This window comes from Fringilla coelebs, assembly GCF_963513975.1.
Source record: "Fringilla coelebs genome assembly, chromosome: 21".
Classification (NCBI taxonomy): domain Eukaryota; kingdom Metazoa; phylum Chordata; class Aves; order Passeriformes; family Fringillidae; genus Fringilla; species Fringilla coelebs.
Window position 1 is genome coordinate 2,572,848 of NC_140047.1, and position 15,181 is coordinate 2,588,028.

The window sequence follows — 15,181 nt, forward strand, 5'->3', positions numbered from 1 at the left end:
GTGTGGGATGCTCAGAGGAAGAAGAAATCCTTGGTAAACTGAACTTGTGTCCAAATGTAAGAGATGGAAAGAATAACATCTGGCAGGTGAAATGTAGAACAAAGAAACAAACCAACCCAGCAAAATAATGCAAAGAAAAAGGAATATGAGGAATGTTCAAGTCATAAAACTTGCATGAGTAGTTTTGAACAAACCAGGAGCAGGGGGAGTGCTGGAGTGAGCAGAGACTGATGCACAGCAAAGGGAAGGGCTGACCTGAGATGAAAGCCTCAGCAGAAGAAAATCCAGTGACTTGTTTGCATATGTGTTCCCTGTGAAAGAGCTGGTGGAGCTCACACAGGAATACTTCTATATGGAGAGCTCCACAGGGAATCTGCTCAGAACAGAAGTGCTTTCAGGAGAGATTAAAGTTCAGCTGAAATGACAGCAACAAGTTGCCAGGACCAGACGGTGCCACCTACGGCTCTGAGGGAGCTCAGGGATGAACAAGCTGAGCTCCCTGCTGGGATGGCAACCTCTCCCTTGGTACAATGTCACAGCAAATGTCACAGGAACTTCTGGAAGGGATTTCAAACGATAGCCACCTGCACTTCCTGAATTCACGGATGCTGAGATGCAGCACCAATGGCTGAATACCGAAGAGGAGTCAGTGTGGCTTCTGTACAGGGAAATCAGCTTCAAAACTTTACTGAAATTGCTTCAATTCCAGGCATCAACGAGCAGGGAAAAGGGGATTTGGTTGGGACAGTTTGAACTGCATTTAATGATGACTTTGCTCGGGGCACTTAAGGAAGAAAAGCTGCTGTTCAAAAAGGGAAAAGTCACATAGACAACTGTTTAAAAGACAGGAAAGGAAGAGTAGAAGGGAGGGTTTTGATGGTGGTGGGAAGTAAACGGTTGGATGTCCAATACATTAAAAAAAAAAAAAAAAAACCAAGAAAAAAGGTAACATATAATGAAACTGACAACATCCACTGATGATATTATTCAGTGTAATGATAATAAAGGCTGAGTGAATTGCAGAAAGTTGTTATGAGAGAGTGGGAGATGAAATTCAGTGTCAATAAATGTAGGGTTGGTTATGGGAAAGCAGCAAACGGCCCGGCTTGGGCTGATTTCACTCGGCAAAGGAGACCTTTGGGTCTGCAGGATTTCCGCCAGGGAGCAGCGGCAGCGCAGGCTCCAGGGCAGCGCAGGGAGCGGCACCGCCGTGGAGCGGCTGCGGGGCGCATCCCGAGGGGCAGGAGCCGCCCTGCGACGGGGAAAGGGCTGAGGGGAGAGGAGAGGCTCAGGGCAGCACCCAGGAGCGCCCCGAGGTCCGGAACAGCTTCTGCGCACGAACGGCGGTACCGGCCCGTGTGTCCTCGGGAAGGGCCGGGCTGGGGAGGGTCTCTAAGGGAGGCGCTGGGAGGATGGCGAGGAAAGGCTGATCCCGGATTTCTCTCGTGAGCGGCTGCCGGCTTCAGGGCACGGCTCCCTCCCCGGAGGGCGCTGGAGCCGCAGTCCCTTCCCTCGGCAAGGGCACATCGGGCGGGAGCTCGGACAGGCGAAGAGAGCCCCGCGTGTGGCCAGCCCGGCCGGGGAAGGGGCGGCTCGGCGGGGGCAGCTCCGCCCCGGGCCCGCCCTGACCGGGAAGCAGACGGGCGGCGGCGCCGCCTCCCCGCAGCCTCCTGGGAGCCGCCCCGGCGGCGCAGCAGGGCCCGGCCCGCGATGGCCGCGCCGTGCAGGACGCGCACGCTGCAGGTGGTGGACACGGAGTTCAGCGCGGACGCGGTGGAGTGGTGCCCGGTGGAGGGCTGGCACAGCATCCTGGCCTGCGGCACCTACCACCTGCGCCCGCCCGACCAGGTGAGCCCGGCCCCGCTCGGGGCGAGCCCGCGTCCCATCCCCGCTCCCCGCCCGGCACCGTTCCAGGGCGAACTCCCGTCCCCGTCTCTGCTCGGTACCGCTCCGGGGAGAGCCCCGGCCCCATCCCTGGCCGACACCGGAGCAGGGCGAGCCCCCGTCCCCGCCTGGCCCCGCTCCGCGGCGAGCCGCATCCCCATCCCCGGTCCTGCCGGTCCCCACGGTGGGGCCGTGCCTTGTCCCGGCTGGGGCGGCTCGAGGAGGGGCAGAGCGGCCCCTCCGGTGAGCGTGGCTGGCCCCGATGGGGGCTTTCATCCCTCAAGGCTGGGACTGAGCAAGTGGGAGCCTCAGCCCTGCTCCTCGCTCCCAGCAGGATCTCCAGGAGGCAGGAGCGCGGCTGAGCTTGTCCTTTTCTTTCCCGTGTTTGCCACAGAGCGATTCCCGGGGGAGCAGTGGGGCCTGTGACCGGACGGGGCGGCTCTACCTGTACCACTACAACGAGGAGCAGCCCTACATCCCTCTGACCGAGATCCAGCGCATCGACACGGCCGCCATCCTGGACATCAAATGGTAACTCTGGCCCGGCCAGGCTCGCTGCCACAGCAGCACACTCTGCTCCTCCCGGCATCCTTTTTTGGCATGGCAGCAACAGCAATAGTTACTAATGGAACAGTTCCTGACTTCTTGGAGGGAAATACTTTCCAGTTTGTTCCAATGAGCAAAGACTGCTTTGTTTCTGTTTTATACTTTCTGCTCACTTGACTGGTCATGACTTTGTATCTCATTTCTTTATATATTAACATATAGTAGATTTCCCTTGTACAGAATCCCCTCCTTACAGGTGTGTGGGAACTTGAGGAGTCTTAGATTTTCTTACTGTGAGATTTTTTTAGTCACATACCTTCTCCTTGTTCATGTTGGAATGAAAGTTATGGTTTTGCTCTATTTCTAAAATACAAGAAAGATGGACATTGGAGACTTGTTTAACTTGATCTTTTAGGTGCCACATTCCTGTTGCAGAACATCCCATGGTTGGCATCGCAAACTCCACAGGTGCTGTGGAATTTTTCCACCTGACTGGAAGTGAGGTGGGTGGATGTAGTGCCTGCTGCTGCTGAAGCTTGTTTTAAGCCACGTTTGCTACATCTCTGCATTTACTGGTAGTGTGTATAGGCTTGCAGGAAAGCTGGTTTCCATGGCTTTCTCAGCATGCTTAGCTTTTTAAAGACTTCTTTTGCCCTCTGATAATGTTTGTCATAAATTCTGTGAACTTGTTCATGGTGCCAGAGCGTTGGGCTGGGCTCTACCCATCTGCAGAGTCAGGGAGGAGAGGGAGGAGGAGGGAAGAAGCAAACCCTGGAAACAAGTATGGCCTAACTAGGAAACATCAGGAAGTGCAAAGCTGGTAAAATCAGGGAGGATTTTTGGAGTGGGGTTTCTTTTGGTGGTGAGAGAAGAGGGTGATCAGAGCCACTCTCAAAGAGCGAAGAAAGCAGAGGCCAGTCTGTAGGGAATTCAGCAGTCAGGTCATCACTTCTGCTGCACTTCATTGCTCCCTGGGAAGCAGCAGAGTTTAAGGGAGGTTTGTGGGAGATGAGCAGCAGAAGGGTGGGATCCTGTGTGTGCACGTTTGCCCCTCAGCCAGCACTGGATGATTGTTCAGTGCTGTGGCACATTTCATTGCTTCTTTAGTGTGGGACCCTCATGTGCTCATCAGTCTCTGGACAGCCTGCTGTGGGAAGCAGTGCACCTATCATTATGAGCTTGCTGTCTTCCCAGCCTTAATCCACTCCTTTTGTTTCCAGTAGAAGAACAGCTGCATGTTGGAGCCACGCTTCAGGGTGGATCTCGGGGCACAGCGCCTGGCCTTGTCCTTGGACTGGTCCACTGCACGAGAGCAATGGTGAGGATGGGAGATGGAGGCTGGGGCTGGAGGCCAGGGTGTGTGGGACAACCTTCAGGAGAAGTTGAGGGCTTGGATGAAGCAGTCTTTAGTGGTTTTGACTTTCTTGATCCCAGCTGGCTCCCTGGCCCTGCTCTAGAAGTAGCTCTTTCCAGAGCAAAGCTAACAGGAACACAAACACTGGCCACTGGAACAGGAGCAGAGACTAAACCAACAACAAATGGGAGGTTGTGCTCTGGGGAATGGCAGCAGGTGAGCCAGGGATGTGTCTTCTGCTGCCTTTGTTAAAAGGAAAGACCAGAACGGGATGCAAATGGAGCTGCTGGTACCAACTCTGCTCTTAGAACAGCTGAAATTTTACTCTGAAATTCTCCTTAAGAACTACTAATAATAGCACATGTAGGAAGTTTAATCTTGGGTTAGTGAGAAACAGGAGAGAGTTGGTTTGAAAGTGGCTCCTCCTTCTCTCAACCATTCATACATGAGATTTCAGAAATGGCATTGCTGTGTGAAATAAGCAGAATTAGCTGTACCATGAAGGAAGGGGGTGTTAATGTGTTCTGTAGGTGCAGATGAAGAGTGGTGCCTTTGGTGTGAGGCTGGAAACCAGGGGGATCAGGCAATTACTGCTTAATGCAGTAGGGCAAATTTGCTAATTAGAGCCATTTCTGTGTGTGCTAATGTGTTAATGAGTAAGTAGAATTGCCAGTTAGACTTCCTTCTTACATTCCTCCTTTTTGTCTCTGTCCTTCATGATACATGATTGTTGCCATGATGAAATGCCTTTTTAAACCTGTCATTGTTGTCACTTGAGAGACCATTAACTTCTCCTAGAAGCCAAATGTACATTGTTCACATCTCTGCAGGAAGTGGGTGGCCCTGTATCTTATGTGGGAATTTGGGAGATTCAGTGTGGTTTAATCATTTGATGCAGAACTGGAAAGAAGCCCCAGGCCCCCAATGCAGTGCCTGCAGGTGCAGGTGACCAAACAGAAGGGACCCACTTCATGTCAGGGAATGCCAGAAAATCTGAGCACTGGGAATTGAAAAACATTTGCCAGTGCTCCAAGGTCATTGTGTCTAGAAACTGTAACTGTACTGTGGCACAGGAAGAGAGCAGGGAAGGTCAGGATCAGCCAGTGCTTTGGGTTTCAGTGATAGCAAGGAAATAAAACATATCTTTGTACTCCAGAAGAGGGAAGAGGCTCTGAAAGGGCATTGTCTGTCTGACTTGAAGAAAAAAAAAAAAGAACCCTCTTCACATGGAATTTGTTTATTGATGTAATGTGAAGCATGTAAGAAGTCAAGTTTTGCATCTCTGAGAAAGAGGAGAGCCAGTAGTGGTTCCTTCCCTGACATGGGAGTGAGTGGTTGCTCCCTCTGAGAGCAGGGGGTGGCAGCCACTGGGGCTGATTTTAAGATGAAGCTGGAAAGAATTGTATGAATGTGTCATTCCTGCCACCATGCTGCCACTCTCTGCCAGTGTTTGTTTGAATAGAATATTTGATTGTTGCAGTAATTCCCAATGTTTTTTGTCTACCCTGCTGTAGTGGATGTCCTTTAAGAGTGATCAGCAGTGATTCAGAGGGGAAGCTGAATCTTTTCTCCATAGATGAATCTGCTCCTTCTGTGCACGTCCTGAACCAGTGGGAAGCTCACAAATTTGAGGCCTGGATTGCTGCTTTTAATTACTGGGACATTGATATTGTGTATTCAGGTCTGTATGGGCTGGGGATCTCCTTGGGGGCTGTTGGGGAGGGGGCCCCTTGTGTGGGGATGTGTTCCTTGGGTTTTTACTTTCCAGGGCGGGGTAAGCTGCTTGCATCACCTCTTGAAAGAGCTGGGTCCTCTGATTAGGGGGAAAAAGGCTTCTTTTCTTGATGGTGGAAAGGTGTTGGAGTTAATTAGGAGAAGCTGTACCCTAAAAACTTTACCTTGGGTGACTGTTGGCAAAAAAGATTATATTCTCCTGCAGTATGCTAAGAGCCAGAGAGCTGTTTGAGTCCAGTCTTTATGACTTCTAATTATTTTTCTTACCAAAGAGGAGGGTACCACCATATTGATACCACTTGTGTTTTCGGTGGTGATGAGTATTGGGAGCCTAATGTGATTTTTGGTGTGTCTGTTAAATTCTGTGAGATCCCAGAGCTGGAAAGCATCAGCTCTGTGTAACAGACTGCCCTGAGAAGGAAGGGACCACCAGGATCATCAGTCCAATCCCCGTCCCTGCCCAGACCCCCAGCAACCCCACCCTGGGCATCCCTGGCAGCGCTGTCCAAAGGCTCCTGGAGCTCTGGCAGCCTCGGGGCCGTGCCCATTCCCTGGGCAGCCTGGGCAGTGCCAGCACCCCCTGGGGGAAGAACCTTTCCCTGAGCTCCAGCCTGAGCTGCCCTGGCCCAGCCCCAGCCGTGCCCTGGCTCCTGTCCCTGTCCCAGAGCAGAGATGGGAGCTGCCCCTCGGGAGGAGCTGCAGACTCTTGGCACTGCTTTGCCCCATGCTCAGGCTGGTGCTGAGGGTCACAGTGTTTTGTTCCTGGGCAGGAGGGGATGACAGCCTGCTCAAGGGCTGGGACACCAGGTGCAGTCCGGAGGCTCCAGTCTTCACCAGCAGGAGGTGAGTGAGACCGGTCCATGCCCAGCCCTCCAGCAGTGGGGTGGGAACACTCGCTGCTGCCCTGCCCCTGCCCAAGCCACTGAATTCAGACATGTGCAGTGATAGTGGATCCTGGTTCTGCCTCCCTTGGGAAATGGAGGCATCTATTAGGTTTTTTCATCAGAACAACTTCAGGTTGAAACTTTCTTCTCTATGTCCTTTAACACAATAAACCGAGTGCTGACTTCCACATGTGAAGAAGGTGGTAGTTCCTTTCTAAAAAAGGATCCTGATTTACACTTTTATTTTGGCAATTTTGGTGTGTGTTAAATTTGGATATATTATTATGGAATGGTTTTTAGAAAATATTTTTTTCTCCACTGTTCAGTTATTTGAAGTGATCTCTTTTCTATCTAATTTTAAAAAATGGTTAAAACAATATACATAGCTCTCCAGTAGAATTCTATATGTAAACTTAAATTACACTGGGGACCATGGCTACGGAAATACTAATTTTGGGAGTAAAGTCTTTTGGGAATGGAGTTGTTCTGCTGGAATTCTTAGGGCCTTTGAGCAGCAATTTATGGGATAAATATTACTAGAAAATACTTGTGCTGAGAGATGGTGTGAATAGGAGTTTTGTCCCTGGGAAGGCTGTTGGACTGTGTAGATGAAACTCTGCTTGGGTAGGTCACTGGACTGAAATTTTGAGCTTACCTCTCCTGAGACACCTGGATGAAATAATGTGGACTGAAAATCCTTTAAATTCAAGGAAGAAGCTCTTCTCAAATTGCTGTCTCTTCCCTCTGCAGACATTCCATGGGTGTGTGCAGCATTCAGTGCAGTCCCCACCGGGAGAATCTCCTGGCCACAGGCAGGTGAGTCCCTTCCGTGGGCTCTCCCCTGGTGTGCCCAACCTCTTCTGTTACCTGAACGTGCTGCTGCCGAAATTCCATGTGGTGCAGAGCATGTGGTCTTTCCTACCTTTCCTCTGTGCCCTGACCTGTCTGTGCTTTTCTGCCTGTTTGTGTTGTGTCCCCAGCTACGATGAGCATGTGCTGCTGTGGGACACCAGGAACATGAGGCAGCCTCTGGCTGACACCCACGTGGAAGGTGGGGTGTGGAGGCTGAAGTGGCACCCCACGTGTGACTTCGTGCTCTTGGCAGCCTGCATGCAGAGTGGCTTCAAGATCCTGGACTGCCGTGGGAGCCTGGGTGAGTGTCCAGGGAGCAGAGGTGCTCCAGGGCTGCTCTGCTGCGCTCCTTCGCTGCCTCCAGGTTCATGGGGAGCTCCAGCTTCTGCTGGAAGGATTGAGATGGTGTTAATAGCCATAGGCTTCTGTTCCTGTTTGAGCTAACTTCCAGCTTTTCCACATCTGGGCACTCTCTTGGCCTGCTTGGTTGTGCCAAGGCCCTTTTGCTGGTTTGTGTGCATTGTGGTGGTTCAGAGGGGTGCTTCTGACTGTCAGGTGGTGATTTCCTGCTAGCAGGAGTCACTGACCTGCTGGGGAATCAGTTATTGCCTCAGGAAGGAAGTGCTTTGCAGCCTGCTTAATCCAGAATAACATGAAAAAGCCCTTCATGTGAATCACAAGGTACTTCCATGGTGGAAAAGCCCTTTGCATTCACATTACAAATGTAGTCTGTCAGAGGATGGTTGGGTTCCTGGGATCTCCAGACCTTGGGCAGATCAACAGCCTAGGAAATGAGGATGGCATTTCTGCTGTGTGGGGAAGGAAGGAACTCACTGTGAGAGTCAAATGCTGAAAGCTGACAGGAAGAACATCTGGCAGTCCCCCAGGTGTGTTCATGGCTCAGTGGAGGTTGTGGTGTGATCAGTCTTGTCTGTCTTGAGCCTTTGTAGGCACTTTGAATACTGATGCACTTTAATCTCATGTTAAACCCTCTTCTTCTCTGCTACTGACCCAGGAGGAATCAAGGCCATTGAGAGGTGGCTAAAAAATGGTCAGTAGCTCATTCCTCCTGGAATGCTTCACTCAGTGATGAAGAAGGGAATAACCAGAGAACTCTTCCCATGAGACACAGCCAGTGCTGGAATGGCTGCTGAGCACTCTGCCACAGCCCACAACTTGATTTCTAAGTAATTTATCTTTTTTTTTTTTCTTTTTTAAAGCGGAAAACACAGAGGAATGTACCATCCTGTCATCCTATGTCCTGCACAATTCCTTGGCCTATGGGGCTGACTGGTCAAGGCTGTGTCCAAGGGATTCCTTTCCTGCCAGCCAGGACCTTGCTGCTGCATGCCAGCCTTCGGAGGAGCTCGTGGGAGCATCAGGGCAAGGAGACCAGAGGCTGAATTTGCAGGTCCAGAACCTGAAGATAATTTATGAGTCTCCTACAGCTACTTTTGATGTAATCCTGGATGAGGAGAGTGAAAGCCCTGCTGTGGCACTCACAGCAGGGGCAGGGCCAAAGCTGGCTGGGGATCCTGGACTGCTCAGGGGCTCTGGTTTAAAGGGAGGTTTAGATTTGGCTGCCCAAGGGGCAGATCCGGGGTCAGCCAGCAGCTCTGACTCAGGAGCCAAGAGACCCAATGGAATTGGCCTGGACAGAGGCAGTGACTCAGCCAGGTCTCCAGACAGCCCCAAAGAAATCAGCATTGTGGCCACTTGTTCTTTCTATGACAACATCCTCCATGTCTGGAAGTGGGAGATGAGCCTGGTGACCCCTCCAGATGTGCCAAGTCCTAGATCTCCATCCAAAGGAACAGCTGAAAGTTTGCATTGACCAGTCCCAATGGAAGAGGGAGGAAAACTCCTGAACTGAGAGTGACAGCTGAACTTAATGCCCTAACTTCTGCTGGGCTTTCCCATCTTACTGCTGAGCTTGGGAGTCCTTCAAGGCCAACACTGATGGGATTCCTGATGTTTTATTTTCAGCACAGAGGGAAGCCTTTGCTTAGAGGCCTGTGGTTATGGCCAGACAGGTTTATTTAGTTTTTCCCTTAATGTCCCAGTTCCTCTCACAGGCTGCTGCTTTGTACCTCAGATCTGAATCCTTTCAAGGCTGGTTTGCATTTCACAATGGATCTGTCAGGCCCGTTCTCCTCCTTCCCTCACAAACCAGACTTGGCTGTGCTGCTGTGCAGACCCAGTGATTAGAAGGTTTCCTGAATGTCTCAGAAAAGCCCCTGAGCAGAGGCTTGGCTGTGTGATGGGAGAGGAGCTCAGACAGGCCAGATGCAGTGCAGTGTGCTCACAGTGATGTTTAACAGAGAGAAGTTCTGGTTCAGAAGGAAGTGCAGACTGTCTGTGTGATGGGAAGTTCTGTGGCATCCTCCTTGTGAGGATCCTGGTGCTTCTCCATCATTTTCCATTATGCATCACCTGACTGCAGATTCCTTTATCATTCAGCTGAGCACACCCTGGTTCAGATAAATCCTGTAGTGACCCCACCATGTTTTAGTGCCACTCAACCACCCCCATGGCCTCTCTGTATTCAGCTCATTCTTTTTGCTCTCCACAGAGCCACCTGTAGGTCCAAAGTCAAGCTCAGTTTTTAAAAGGTGAACAGCTTTAAGATCAAAACCTCCAAAAAGTATAAGTGGCGTTTCTTGACATCTTTTTAAATTTAAAATAAGTACAGATACCAAAATCTAAACAGCATTGCCCTAACTACCTCCAGGAATGGCTGCAGGATTTCTCATGGTTGCTCCATTAGCTCTCTTTTTTTCACTGTGAAATATCAGCAAAACACTCTTTCTGGAACATTTCTCTATTCCTAGAAACAAAAAACCAGCTTAAGCTAGATCAGTAACTTTTAGCTTGCATGGTTTGTCTTTGAGGGTCCTAAAGAATGAGTTGTCTGGAGGGAAAGAAACACCAGCAACAGGTCTCTGTGTAACAGTGCTGCAACTAAATGAGGTGCAGCAGATGAGAACTTTGCTGCTTTGTAACCCCCTTCTCAAGGGTGAATGTGTATTTTAGCAAACATTCTGGAGTACTGTTACATGAAGATTCATATTAGTAATGAAAACAAGAGCTTTTGCTAAAGAAAAAACATGCTATTTTTGGATGTTTCTAAAATAAAACCAATATAAGTGATTTATCTTTTTTTTGATTGTTTTGAGTTTTAAAAATGACTTGATAGTCCTTATGAGGAGCTCCTGCCCTGGCCTGGCACAGCTCAGGCTCCAAGGGGTGAATATTCTTTGGGAGTCAGAGTGGACAAGCCAGTTTCCTGGGAAAGCCGAGGGTGTGTCCCTGTATCTGTTTTAAAGGTTGTAATGCCTTTTATTACCATGTGAGAGCAGAGGGAACAGCCCCAGGGCAGCGAGGCTGCAGCGGTGACACCCACTGGGACCAGCCTGGTTTAGGCTTTAGGCCAGGCCTTGCTTTGCTCAGAGAAATGAGGTGAGCCAGTTATGATCTGCCTTCACACGGGGTGTGAGGCAAATGATGTGGTCAAGAGGAAGCTGGAATCGGCAGCAAAGGGCACAGGATCTCCTGCTCTCCAGCCCTGCCAAGGCAGTATGTCTCCCAGGGGAAGGGCTGAAGGGCCACGGCTGCCAACAGCAGCAGCAAGCCAGTAACAGCCACTTGTGGGTGACTTGTTCTGATCAGCTTCACAGGAGGGGAAAAATGAGGAGTTCAGTTAGAAAGCTGTGCCTTCCCCATCCCCACTGTGGCTGATCCCTGAGCCAGCTCATCTTTCCATCACTGGGGGTGCAGCACCCCACTCCATCACAGCCCTGCCCAGCCCCAAAAATGTGGGGGTTTTACACCCCCACCCCACCGTAAGGACTCAGCCGGCAGCCCTTGTTACAGAATAGGTGCTCACAGACCATCCACTGATCTTGCTCCATTTCTCCCAAAGTGAACGCTTTCAGTCTTAATTTAATTTTTAAAGTTTAATTCTTAAACTTTGCAGTACTTTTTATTAGAAACGTCATGGACTCCTCATCCTCAGAACCCCAGAGGGGGCTCTGCTCACCAGGCCCAACTATCTCCCAGAGGATGACCAGCCACGGATGGAAAATCAATCCGCAGATTTCACCAGGATTTAAATCAGATGTTACAGAAGAACAAGGCAGAAGGATTTGCTTTTATGTTCAGCGAAGGAGCCTGTCCCGTGCTGGCCGGCGGTATCACCGCCCGCTCCCTACCGCACGTAGTTCTTGGGGAAGAGCTGGAAGAGCTTGCCCTCCTGCGTGGGCTCGAAGCCGTACTTCTCCAGGTTGTTGGGGTCGAACGTGCCGTCCTTCACGTCCTTCTCGATGCGCGGAGCCACCAGCTGGTCGAAGAGCTGCTTGGCCGTCATGGGCGGCTCGGATCCCTCGGCGGCGCGGTACGACACGTAGGGCCGCAGCTTGAAGCCCGTCAGATCGGGCACGACGAACTCGGGCACCATCTCCTTGACGAGGAGAAACTTCTTGTTGCGGGTGAGCACGCCCACCTTCTTGGCACCGCGGCCCTTGTTGTGGCTCCGCGGGCCGCGCTTGCTGGTGAACGGCGACACGCGGTCGGCGCCGCGCACCAGCCCGCGGACTAGCTGGGTCAGCAGCCCCATGCCGGGCACCGAGGGCTCAGCGGGGCCGGAGCCGGGCCCTGCGGGCACCGGAGGCTCAGCGAGCCGGGCGGGTCCCTGAGGGCAGCCGGGAGCTCTGAGAGACCGGGCCGGTCCCCGCGGGGACCGAAGAGTTAGCGAAGCCGGAGCAAGTCCCGGAGAGCACCCGGGGGGCCCCGCAGAGGCGGAACCGGCCCCTGCGAGCACCAGGACCTCCCCGAACCGCGCCGGGGCCGGGTCCCCCTCACGACCCAGAGCAGCTCCCGCCTCCGCACACTCCAACACCGCCCGCTCCCATTGGCCGGGTGACTCCAGCCAATCCGCAGCGCCGATGCTCCTCCCGCGCGGCACGCGCGCCGAACGGCTCGGGAGGGGCTTTCCCCGCCAATCAGCAGCGAGCGGCCCGCGGCGTGGGCGGGGCCTGGCGCAGCCGCGCCCCCTGGCGGCAGCGGGCGGGGTGTGCGGTCGGCGCCCTTCGCCCCCGGCCCGGGCACCGAGAGCGCCGAGGACAGCGACCGGCACCGGGACCGGAGCTGGCACCGCGACCGGCACCGGGGTGATGGCGGCGGAAGGAGCAGGTGAGAGGGTGCCGAGGATCGCTGCAGCGCGGCGGCGGGACGCGGGCCTGGCGGGCTGGTGCAGCCGCGCGGTGCCCCCGGCCGGTGCCGGTGCCCCAGGCCCGGCGGGAGGAGTTGTTGTTGTCCCGTTTGGAGTCCGCGTCCCGAGCTCTAGGCTGGCGGAACGGGGACGGGACAGCACCCGGGGCTGGCCGGGAGAGCGACTCCGGTCCGGCCGGGAGAGTGACCCGGGTCCGGCCGGGGGTGCCCATGAGGGTGACCCGCGGTCGGTGCCCGTCCGTGCCCGGGCAGGGTCGGGGCTGTCCCCGGGCCGGGTCGGGGCTGTCCCGTCCCGCGGGGCCGTCCCGGTGTTTGCTTTCCGTAGGAGCAGGGCTGGGTCCGGCTGTGCCGCCGGGCACGGAGCTCTCCCGCAGCCTCGCTCCGTGTGGAGAGGCTCCCCGGGAGCTTCTGCCTGAATTCCCGTGCTGTGGAGAAGGTTGTTCGGGAGAAGTCCCGTCCCCCAGCGCCTCACTGCTGGCTTTTATTGCTCAGCACAAAGGGAGGATAAAGTTAAAAAGTTGTTGTTCCTCTTGTGTTGTTCAAGAGTTTGCATCGGAAGCTGCGGTCATCTCTTAATTCTGTCTTCTCTTTGCTTTTGTCTTTGCTCCTGCTGCTCCTCCAGACATGGATGAAGGGGACAACAGCACCAGCCTTCAGGTACAATATGTTTTTCTCTTATTTTTGGACTTATTTATTTCCCTGTGAGTGTTTCCAGAAGCTGAAAGCAGCTGTACCTAATTTGATAGCGTTGGGACCATGCCTTTAGATGCTTTTACTCTGAAAGAGCCTTTCCTGCTGGGAGTTTTATCCTTTCAAACTTTTGAGGATTGGTCCCATTTCAGTGTGTGTGTGTTATTTCTTGCAAGCCATTCATGCTCTGCTCCATATTCTAAACTGTTTTAATAATGCTATGATTTAAATACTTTCATTTTTATCCTGAAGAAGGAGAAGTTGAAGAATTCTGGCAGACTGCACTTCTTGCATTTGTTTTTAATCACAAATGTGAAACTCACAGACCAAAAAGGCACGTGATGCTTTCCCTAACGTGAAAAACAGACCCCATGAGAGGAAATAGTTCTCAAACTAAAAAACACACACAATGTACTTGTACACAGTTAACAATGTTTTGTGAAAATCCAGGTTCTGTAGTCAAAACAAGGCAGGGGTGCCTCTGAGCTGTGAGGAAGCCTTATGTTTGGACTAATCCCGATTTTAAGTCCTTGTTTTCAGGGCTGATAAGCCTTTCCCATCCCTGCCTGCCCGGGGAATGTGTCAGTGTTTGCCTTGGACTGCAGTGAGGAGTGGTTGGACTCTCAGCAGTGCTGGGTGCCTGGACCCTGGATGGGTGTGAGCTGCACTTGTGGGGCTGCATGTTTGTGCTGATTGCTGTTCAGCCTCGAGTTCTTAAGGAAACTCGGACATCAGGAGGCAGAGAAATGCTCTTTGTGCCAGTCCATGCTCTGGGCAGGTGCCTGCTCATGTTCAGATGGAGAGGGGGCCCTGCAGGGTGGTCCCACAGGTGTTGTGGGTCTGGGGGTTCCTTGGGGCTGGGTGAGGTGAGGTCCTTGGGTTGGGGTGCTGAGCACAGCCCTCCTCAGAGAGGAGCTGCCCTGGTGACTTGGCTGTGACCTCATTCCTGTCCCAGGAGCTGTCACAGCAGTCACTGACACATCTCAGGTGTCTGCACAGCTCAGCCTGGCTGCTTTGCTTCCTCTGCTTGTCCACAAGGATTGTCGAGGCTGGGAAGGATCCCCCCTGAGTCTGAGCAGGGGAGTATCACACTGTCACTCGTGAAAACTTTCCAAGAACCTCTCAGGGGTTCTTGGAGCTCTGAATTTCAACTTTCCCTTCTTGCTTTTCTACACTGAGGCCCCAGCCTGGGCATGTTTGTGTTTTATTCTTTTCCCCGTGGATTTGTTTCTCCCCTTGCAGCAGCAATGTGAGTGTCAGTTGGCAATTCCTATTTTTGGTGTTATTTGAGATCATACAGGCCTGGGGACCAGCAGAACTGTCCATGTCCCAGTGTCCCTGACACTGTCAAGGGGAAATAAATGCATGAAGTGACCAGAACAGACTTCCACCAGGAACTCTGTGTCACCAGGTGTTCTACCTGTTGCTGACACATCTTCAGCTTTTTATTTTTTTCAAAACCTTGTGACTTTTCACTGCAATCCCATGAGTAATAGTCTGATAACAATAGTGACTGAGTTAGTTTGACTCCTGTTGGGAAGATAAACATTAAAGTGCTGAAGTGACTTGAGAAGGCAAAGGGAGCACAGGGTTCTTTGTGAGGTGACTGGTCTGGCAGGAGTTTGCTTTGTGCTGTGAAACTGGAATTAATTCCATTCGAGGGACCAGTTTGGTGACTTGGTGTGCACTTCATTTTGCTCTGGGTGGCAAAGCTGAGTTCAGCTCTTATCCAGGTCTGGAACCAGGGGCAGGAACGGGACCTGAGCTGTGTGTAGTGCTTAATTCAAGTGCTTTTAAGGTTCAAGGCTTAGAGGGGGATGTATTTGTCCTTGTTCTCACGTTGCATTCACTTGTTCCTAAGAATTGTTTTACCTTTCCCCCCTTTCTCTTAAGTTTTGGGTTGGCATTTGTGAGGCTGTTTTAGGTGCCAGGTTTTATTCCTGGGTGACACTGGTGGACTCAGGTCCCAGGACAGCACACCTGAGCTCATGTGCATCATTTGCTTTTT

At 52.3% G+C, this 15,181-nt stretch overlaps 3 protein-coding genes across 4 annotated transcripts in view; 2 read left to right on the forward strand and 1 right to left on the reverse strand.

Annotated features, from left to right (window-relative positions):
• Positions 1-1,688: 1,688 nt before the first annotated feature.
• DPH7 (diphthamide biosynthesis 7) lies at positions 1,689-10,355 on the forward strand. Its single transcript, XM_084219659.1, has 9 exons — positions 1,689-1,848; positions 2,279-2,415; positions 2,846-2,933; positions 3,654-3,748; positions 5,299-5,465; positions 6,289-6,361; positions 7,153-7,218; positions 7,383-7,555; positions 8,475-10,355. The coding sequence occupies exons 1-9, from the start codon at positions 1,711-1,713 to the stop codon at positions 9,086-9,088; spliced, it is 1,551 nt and encodes a 516-aa protein (XP_084075785.1). The 5' UTR covers positions 1,689-1,710; the 3' UTR covers positions 9,089-10,355.
• An 876-nt stretch (positions 10,356-11,231) lies between these two features.
• MRPL41 (mitochondrial ribosomal protein L41) lies at positions 11,232-12,143 on the reverse strand. The gene has a single exon (XM_084219660.1). The coding sequence runs from the start codon at positions 11,867-11,869 to the stop codon at positions 11,462-11,464; it is 408 nt and encodes a 135-aa protein (XP_084075786.1). The 5' UTR covers positions 11,870-12,143; the 3' UTR covers positions 11,232-11,461.
• A 167-nt stretch (positions 12,144-12,310) lies between these two features.
• PNPLA7 (patatin like domain 7, lysophospholipase) overlaps positions 12,311-15,181 on the forward strand; it is a 131,332-nt gene continuing 128,461 nt past the window's right edge. For both annotated transcript variants that reach the window (XM_084219657.1, XM_084219658.1), the window contains exons 1-2: positions 12,311-12,444; positions 13,106-13,140. In XM_084219657.1, the coding sequence (XP_084075783.1) occupies positions 12,426-12,444; positions 13,106-13,140 (54 nt within the window). In that variant the 5' untranslated portion in view covers positions 12,311-12,425. The remainder of the gene's footprint in view (positions 12,445-13,105; positions 13,141-15,181) is intronic.